Raw genomic sequence first — 9,382 nt, forward strand, 5'->3', positions numbered from 1 at the left:
CTAAACGCTTGCTTCACAGGTGGAACCGAGTGTTTGTGGGCAACATCTTCCGGAGATTATAGGAGGTGGAGACTATGATTGCGGATCTTCAGGGGAGGGAGGACCGGGATGGGGAGCTTGAGGGGGCTGATATGGTGGATCTACGACGCTATTTGGCTTCCCACCACTCTCTGTTGCGCCAGCAGGAGATATTTTGGAGACAGAAGTTGAGGATTCAGTGGGTCAAGGAGGGTGACCGGAACACCAGGTTTTTCCACCGATTGATAGTTATCAGAAGGCAAAGGAATATGATACGATCACTGAGAGTTGGGGTGGGCTAGCAGGTGGAGGAGGATTCTGCAGTAAGACAAGTGTTGTTTGACTTCTTTAGTTCTAGGTGGACGGAGAATGGGGGGCCTTACGTCACTGATCAGCTCCCTAGCCTGGTAGTCAAAGTGGAGGAGGCAGATAATGCAGTGTTGATTAGGCCAGTGTCGGACAGAGAGGTGCAGGAGGCAGTATGGGCCCTAGCAGAGGATAAGGCCCCTAGACCGGATGGATTTCCCCCCTTCTTCTTTCGGAGGTATTAGAGTATTATTGGGAGGGCAGTGATGGAGGCAGTTCAGCTATTCTTCAGTCGGGCTGTGATGGCGGATGACTAGAAGGCTACCTACATTACATTGATACCGAAGCGTCAGGATGCTTCGGAGCCGAGCCACTACAGGCCTATTAGTTTATGCACTACCTTGTATAAGATAGTGGTGAGACTCATGGTGGGGAGAATAAAGGATTTGCTGCTTAATATTATTAATCAGGAGCAGAGAGCTTTTGTGGGAGGGAGGAGTATATCAGATAACATCCTACTGACCCAGAAGATGATGGGAGATTTACAGCGAGCTCCGAGGAGGCAATGTTTGATGGCAGTGAAATTGGACATGGAGCAGGCTTATGACCGCCTCCAGTGAAGTTTCCTCAGGCGGGCCCTGGAGAGTTTTGGTTTCCATCAGGTCTGGATTGATTGAGTTCTAGGCTATGTGCAGGGGCCAAGTTTCTCCATCTTGGTCAACGGCACCCCCTCATCTTTTTTTCGTGCTATTATGGGGCTTCGTCAGGAATGTCCCCTGTCCCCGTATTTATTTATCATTTATTTTGACGTGCTTTCTCGTGCTCTGCATGTAGCCTGCGAGGACCGGAAGTTGGCGGTCTACAGTTCAGACCCTGGTGCCCCCTTATTTCTCACTTACTTTTTGCAAATGATTGTCTGTTGCTTGCTAGGTTGAGGGTGAGGGATGCCAGGGTCCTTCAGAGTGTGTTGTTAGAGTACTGTGCGGCTTCCAGGCAGCGAGTTAATCTCCAAAAGTCATCCATATTTTTTAGTCCGAGCACGGAGCAGAGGGTGCGGCATGAGATTAGGGCGATCTTGGGGATGCAGGAGCAGGAGGAAGTGCTGGATTATCTTGGGGTTTCACAGGGAGGAGGCTGCGGGTGGCAGAGTGTTCCGCCTTGGTGCAGAGAGTGCGGAGCAGATTTGAGGGATGGGGGGCATCATCACTGTCTATGATAGGCAGATTGACGTTGGTCAGGTCAACCCTCTGTTCGATACCCATTTATCTTATGCCCCATACTGTTGTGCCGAGGACGGTGCTGGTGGCGATTGAGCGGCTCATGCAGAGCTTCCTGTGGGGCTCCCTTGGAGGGGGCCATGGGGTACATCTTGTGGCCTAGGAGAGAGTTTGTCTGCCACTGAGCGAGGGTGGTTTGGGGGTGCAGTCATTGCTAGCGAGGCGCGAGGCACTACTGGCACGGCGGGCGGTGTAGGCAGTTCTGGAGCCGCAGGGATTCTAGAGTCGGGTCATGATAGCTAGATATGGTCAGGCAGGCTTAGTCGGAGAGGTGGTGGGCAGACGGAGGGTTTTCTTTATGTGGCAGGCGATTCGGAGGCACCTGCCCATGGCCTTGGCGCACTCTAGATGGTTGATTGGCGACGGATAGAGCATTGATGTGATGGAGGACCCATGGGTGGATGCACTTCCATTGAGCACGTGGCCGACGATGATCAGTGATGAGGGGGCTGCGAGGCTACAGGTGTGCGACCTCCTGAGGCCAGGGGACGCCGTGTGGGATAATGACAGATTGGGACAGTTATTCGGGGAGCATCTAGCAGAGCGGGTACGGGCTCTTGCCGTCCCGGGATCAGCAGGTCCAGATGTTAGGGTTTGGAGCACCACTTGCAGAGCTACAGTCAGGACTAGCAACATTTCCCAGGTTCTTCAGCGGAAGTCAGAGCTAGGTTTGGATTGTGGTTGGGTATGGAGGATTGGGCTACACCAGAGGGTTGCACTATTCCTCTAGAAGGTGGCTTGAGAGCGTTTGCCGACGAGCTCCATGTTGAGCAGGCGCGGAGTGGTCATCCCCCCACTATGCCTGGATTGTGAGATAGATGAGTTGGTTGACCATGCACTATTCCAGTGTGTGTGGGCGAGGGAGACATGGAGACTGTCTGGGATTCCGGAGGATTCTTGGAGCGAGAGGGACCGTTTTCTTGAGGTAGTTCAGCACTGGTTTGCTGCCCCCCAGTTGCGTCGGGTGGCTATTGTGGCGTCCTGCATAGTTTATCAGATATGGATGGCCTGGAACTCTAGAGTATTTGGCGAGCGTAGTCCGTCCCCACGATTCGTGATAGAGCGGGCTCGGGCACAGGCAGCTGAGACTATCCACGCAGGTTTAGATCATCGACCTTTGACAGCTCGGAACATCTGGGAACCCCACATTGCTTCGGCAACTCCTCACACGATTTTCTTCACCTGGGAGCCCCCACCCCCAAGTTTCCTCAAGGTCAATTTTGACGGCTCTGTCCTACATGGTGGTAGGAGGGGAGGGGCCGGTTTTGTCATCAGGGGCCCGACTTCGAGTGTGGTGGCAACAGGGGGTGTCAGCTCTTCGACACCTCGGTTCCAGGCGCAGAGTTACGGGCGGCTTGGATGGGATTGCACTATGCGCGACATGTGCTGTAGGCGACTTCCATCCTCTTGGAGGGGGATTCGGCCACGGTGATTAGCTGGGTCCGGAGGGGCCCATACGGTGATAGAGGAGTTCATCCCTTGCTCCGTGATATTTGGTTGATGGTAAGGGAGGCTGTCGTATTTCAAGCTGTGCATGTATATTATGAGGCTAATGGGGCCGCGGACAGGGTGGCGGCATTTGTAGCGCGCCACTCAGGAGGCGCCCTATGGGTTGGAGAGGATGAGACGTCTGGTGTATTTCAGGACCTTTGTTTGCCGATTCTACTGGGTGTATTCATACCCGCATTGTATGATATGCCTGTTTCAGCAAAAAAAAAAAAAAAAGATGTTTATCCATGCATATAAAAGTTATATTTGTGAGTGAGTTTAGCTGTAAGCAAGTCTTGTGGCATGTGGAGGGCTCCTTGTCTGTATCAAATTGCATGCTAACATATTGTGAAATCATGTGTAGAGATAGAATAATTTTCCTTTAGTAGGAAGGATATAATCATGTTTGAGGAGACTACAGGGGCTTTGTTGTCTAACAAGGAAGTTGGCAATGTCTAATGAGTGTCAGGATGTTGGACTTATGCTGAAGATTAAGAGGCATGGACAATTAAGATGACTTGTTATTAAATCAAAGAGAACTTGAAAAAGGAGGAGGTTTCGAGAAGGAAAATATCCACAAAAAGAATAAAAGCTGGTCTTTGCTCCAAGCAAGTGATGCTTTGCGGTTTCTTCCTGAAAGAACTCTTACTATAATGCTTGCTTTTTGAACTCGGGCTTATGTTTCAGACATGCCCACATAAAGAATGATTTGAGACCTACAAGCCTTATGGTGGTAGCAAAGTTGTGATGGAAAACAATAAATCACATGCAATTGTCGAAATAGGGAGCATAAGTGTGAAGAATTTTGATGGTGCTGTGCAATGTTAGGTGGAGTTACTTCTAAAAGAAAAGATCTTCATAACACATGGGCAAGATAAGACTATGAAAATAAGGTTTGTTCCAACTCTATCATTGATAGGTGGAGGTTCATAAGATCATGATGATGCTATATATGTGAGTGGGCTGAATTGCAGGCATGTTTAAGTGATATCTTCAGGTAGCGAAGGTAAAGGTTCAAGGGCTACCCAATAAAGCATCAACAAGAAGTCTAGTTCAAGGAAACCCCTTGACGGGGTATGCTTAAAGTCAACCAAGAAGAGAGGAATTCCCAAGCCTATTAATCAAAACATGCCAAGGTGGAGACTGTTGTGAGGAAGTCATCTTTTCTTACCATGACAAATCTGTGTATTATTTAAGAGCTTTTTAATTCAATATAGCAGCCTCACTTGGAAATAAAAAAGGACTTCTTGGCACCATGTCTCAAAATCCCATAATGCCAATGGTTTATGGAGTAGAAATCTAGGTCCTCTTGGTTCTTTTTAGGAATTAGCAGGAACTCAGTCCCACATGCATCAATAAGGCAAGGGTGAGTCCTCTCTAGACTCTGGCAAATTGTTTGGTGTGGACCACAAAGAAAAGAGTATAAATGCTCTCTAGGTTGTCCGACTTAAAGAACAACGGAAATTTAAAAAGGTCTACTAGCCATGAGTCCTTGGAACACACGTGAGTTTAGTTTGCATTATACTCCAATAACTCGATACATATTAAGTTTTACATTCGATGGTCATGATGTCTCCACTACAACTTTGGGATTTATTAAAAGAGCTTTGGCTCTAAGGTTTTTGGCGTAGATAGAAAGCAAGAGATTTTTAGGGGAGGGGCTAGAGAAGGTTGTGGCATAAGAAAGGCTTTGGCAATGTTAAGCATGGTGATTTCTTCTTGTGAGACTCTAGTGTATAGTGGTCCTAAAATATTTTCCAAAGGAAGGAAGTCATTGTTTTCTAACCTTACATGGTCACCAATGCGCTTGAATGAGAAATCACTTTTGTACAAAATGTAGAAATATGTTTTTGCCTTCATAGTTTATTTATGATATTGTGCTATGTTTTAAAGGACATAGTTTCAATTTGTTTCAGGTGGGATGGCCGATGCATCTTTCTAGTCAGCCACTTATTTGTTTAGAATAGTCCATGAATGATCAAAATTATCCCAAGCATCAGCTGAAAACTTTTTGTTAGATGGTATTATTTTTAACTTCCACGGAAAAAATGGCCGATACCAATGCCTAGGATGGCATGGTGAAATGCTCTACCTGAGGTTCGAATTGAATAAGGATGCAATTAAAGCAGTCGGAAACTTACTCAGGACATTGATATTGTATCAATATCAAGCAATCATTTGGACAATATATATATATATATAATGGTAAGCCTTATTGTTTCAAATAATATAAAATATTAATTGATGTGAAATCGGTAGATTTATTAAGGCTATCAATATTTTATTATTATAAGCAACCTTTTTAATTAGTAAATATCAGAACTATAATATGTGACTGTAATGGATAATGTTTTTTACTATATCACTCGACATGTGATGCAACGAGCCCCATAAGATTCCTTATCGCAACTAACTTGAAGATGAATGCTCAAACCAAAATAAAAAATTAGAATAAAAAACTGAAATCAAGGCAAAGAGAACTAAAGGCTCATGGAGTAAGAGACCCAAGCTAAACATAACAGGCCTCAAACCTCCTCTTTCTCTCTTCTTCCTGTAGTAGTCCGCCATCAATGTCCCAAGGGATTGTCAAAAATTATACGACTTAATCAACCGGTATCATCCCTATTCTACTTTAACATGCAAAATTTTTCTTTTTTTTTATTTTTATTATTGTATTTATTATTATTATTATTATTCTACTTTAGCATGCCATGATTTCGATTGCACGAGTTGGTCCAAAATGTGGGCCTTCAATACGGAGCGACTCTTTGAGAGCAGACGTAATGAGCCCAGAAGTCGTCACTTCACGCCCCAAAGCTCAGATTTTTCCAGTGCAAAATAAATATATAAACCCCGGATTTAGGCCACACTCAAGCCTCTCGTTGTTGTCGGCCTCATCCACGAAGTCAACGGACGCCAAGGCAAAGTCAAGCTTCCGTCCTCCTCCTCCTCCTCCTCCTCCTCCTCCGCCCATCCTCCTGTCGGCGACTGCGAGGCCGATGGCTCTCTGGACGTTAATTTGCGAGGTCCTATGGTGGTGGAACCTACTCGTTCCCCGCGCCGGGAAGGTCGTCGACGCCTGCTTCGGTGTCCTCTCCTGGGTCAATTCTCTCTCCTGCCTTCTCGACGTCCAGGCCGACCTCCGAAAGCTCCGCCACACCGTCGACCGTATCCACGACCTCCTCCAGGACGCCGAGGAGACCCGCTTCATCGAGGAAAGCCACGTCCGCCTCTGGCTCTCCGGGCTCAAAGACATCGCCTTCGACGCCGAGGACCTCCTCGACGAGATCCAGACCCGGGTCAACGTCTCCAAGCTGCAAGATTCTCGGAAGAGAAAGCGGCCTTGGCACTTCTTCTCGGTCAGCCCAGTCCTTCGGAGATGGTTGATTTCACGAGAGATCGCCAAGATCTGGGAGAAGTACAGAGCCATTACCGAGCACCGTGATTATCTCCCTCGCAGGGAGGGCGAGTACAGGAGGAAAGCCCAGGTTAGGGAAGAACGCCTCCCTCCAGAGGCGGGCTCTCTCCAAGGTGAGCCCTTAATCGTCGGCATCGATAATAAGAAAAGGGAGCTTGTTCAGTTGTTGATCTCGGGTGGGGGAGATGGCGTTGCCGTTGTTTCAGTACTCGGTGCCGGAGGAATCGGGAAGACGACGCTTGCCAGGCTTGCCTTTGGTGACCAAGCAGTGGTAAATTTATTCCCTTTGAAGTTTTGGATTGGTGTTTCCCAAGGGTTCGATGTGAAGAAGACTACAAAGGAGATTATTGAGGTAATGACTGCAGAAAGATGTGATGCTTCGAACTTGGAGCTGCTGCAGCGCAGGCTTCAGCAGCTGGTGAGTGGGAGGAAGTTCTTATTGGTGCTAGATGGTGTTTGGAATGAGGAGCAATATTATTGGGAGATGTTGCGGGCTCCTTTAATGGCTGGAGGTAATGGAAGCAGGATTTTGGTAACTACTAGGAGCGAATTGGTCTCGAAGAACATGCGCACATTGCCTCCAATCCATTTGAATGGTCTCGAGGAGGAGCACTGCTGGTCGTTGTTTCGGGACCTAGCATTCAAGCGAGGAGCTTGGGATCGGCACCAGAACTTGGTGGAGATCGGTAGGGAGATAGTGGAGAAGTGTCAGGGATTACCTCTAGCAGTCCAGTCGATCGGCGGCCTCTTGTACAATAAGACAGATGAAGAGGAGTGGAGAAGTGTATTAAGTGATCTGCCAGATCCAGAGCCAGATGATGATGCCTACAGGATGCTACCGACTTTGAAGGTGAGTTATGATCATTTGCCATTGCATCTGAAGCAGTGTTTTGCTTTCTGTTCTGTATTTCCCAATGGTTATGAGTTTGATCGAGATGAATTAGTCAAGTTGTGGATAGCAGTTGGTCTTGTTAAGCCTAGGGGAATGAGGCCATTGGAGAATATTGGTGGTAAGTACTTTGACTATCTCTTATGGAGGTCATTTTTCCATATATCTAGCAGCAGCAACCAACAATCAAAACGGAAATACAAAATGCCAGGCTTAATTTATGAGCTAGCACAATCTTTTTCTGAACATCAATGTTTGAGATTTGAGAACAACGCAGTACATGGTGAATCAGAGAATTCTCACTATGTGGTGTCATCCCTTCAGAATATGGATCCTATAGCATTTCAGAAGATTTATGAGAACCAAGGCTTAAGATCATTTATATTGCTTCCTGAAAATGGTGTGCCCATGAAGCAGGTTCCGAATCATCTGTTTCGAAATTTGAAGCATTTACGTGCTTTAGATTTGAGACAGAATGAATTAGTTGCATTACCAGATGCTATTGGAAATCTAATTCATCTGCGGTTCCTCAACCTTTATGGCACACAGATAGAGAGGTTGCCAGAATCTGTCAGTAACCTTTACAATCTGCAGGTACTAGAATTTGGTGAGTGCAACAAGCTTCTAGAACTACCCAAAGGCACGAGCAACTTGGTTAATCTACGGCATCTGGGTTTGCATCTGAACTGGGATAAGCATAGAAATAGATGGATTGATTTGATTTCCATGCCACCAGGGATTGGCCAATTAACTTCTCTACGAACATTGTCAAGGTTCAGTGTATCTGGAGAGAGTGGATGTGGTTTGGGGCAGTTAAAAGACTTGGATCTCCGAGGAGAACTATGCATCTCAAAACTGGAAAATGTTGTCAATGTGAACGATGCTGCAGATGCAAATTTGAGGAACAAAAAATACATTGACTTTTTGATGCTCAGATGGAGTGAAAGCACCTACTCTAACTCGCTGGCTGAAAGTGGAGAACAAGTAATCAAAAATCTCCATCCACACACCAATATCAGAACTTTATGGATAGATAACTACAATGGAACATCATTTCCAGATTGGCTCCAGGATCAGTCATTTTCAAATTTAGACACATTGAGGCTCTCCAACTGCAGAAGATGTGGAGTCCTCCCTCTAGTGGGAAAGCTGCCACAACTCAGAAATCTCTACTTAGAAGGGCTGCCTGAAGTGCAATACATGGGCTGTGTGGTTCCCGATAATGGCAATACTATGGGTTTTCCCTTGCTTGAGATGTTGTTTATAGCAAACATGCGTAGCTTGGAGAGTTGGTATGAAGTAATACAGGGTGAAATGGCTTGCCTAAAAAAACTTGTCATCTCATATTGCCCCAAGATAAAAGAACTTTCCCACCTACCACGTTCTCTTGAATATTTTGAGATGAGAAACTGCCAGAAACTGTTGTCTCTTCCGGTGCTTCCACTGCTTCAGGAGTTGGTGATTAAAGGAGGCACTGGGGAAATAATCAGGTGGATTCATCAGCTCACCTCTCTGTCCTCGCTGACTGTTTCTCAATTGTCTCGTGTTAAATCTCTACCCAGAGGCTATCTTCATAACCTGAAAGTTCTTAGAGAACTGAAGATTGAAGGATGTGATAAGCTTAAGTCAGTGGCCTTGCAAGATCTTGCTTCTCTTGAACTTTTAGAGATATCATCATGCCAAAAACTATCATCCTTTGGTGATGGGGGACTGCCTGCAACACTAAAAGAATTTCGACTTCGTTTTTGTGACAATCTCAAATCCCTGCCAACCCGAATGCATCTGTTACCCTCTCTTAATCATATGGAAATTTGCAATGTTCCAATGCTCACATCATTACCGACAGAAGGATTACCTTACTCCCTGAAATATCTAGCTATCAGTGGATGCGCATTGCTGCAACGTTGTTGCGAAAGAAATGGAGCTGATTGGCCTAAAATACAACATATTCCTTTAAGAGATATTTGTGATAGTTCTTCGAGTTGA

General features: G+C 46.1%; 1 protein-coding gene across 1 annotated transcript; it reads left to right on the top strand.

Moving 5' to 3' along the window:
• The first annotated feature begins 5,947 nt into the window (after positions 1 to 5,947).
• Positions 5,948 to 9,382, top strand: LOC149768211 (putative disease resistance protein RGA3). The gene has a single exon (XM_089928762.1). It carries the CDS (start codon positions 6,089 to 6,091, stop codon positions 9,380 to 9,382), a length of 3,294 nt encoding a protein of 1,097 aa, XP_089784888.1. The 5' UTR covers positions 5,948 to 6,088.

Source organism: Phoenix dactylifera, chromosome 2 (assembly GCF_051530095.1).
Source record: "Phoenix dactylifera cultivar Ajwa chromosome 2, Ajwa_hap1_PhDact_Kaust_v1.1, whole genome shotgun sequence".
Lineage (NCBI taxonomy): Eukaryota > Viridiplantae > Streptophyta > Magnoliopsida > Arecales > Arecaceae > Phoenix > Phoenix dactylifera.

Coding starts and splice junctions, on each gene's coding strand:
- LOC149768211 (XM_089928762.1), top strand. CDS start 6,089: ATGGCTCTCTGGACGTTAATTTGCGAGGTCCTATGGTGGTGGAACCTA.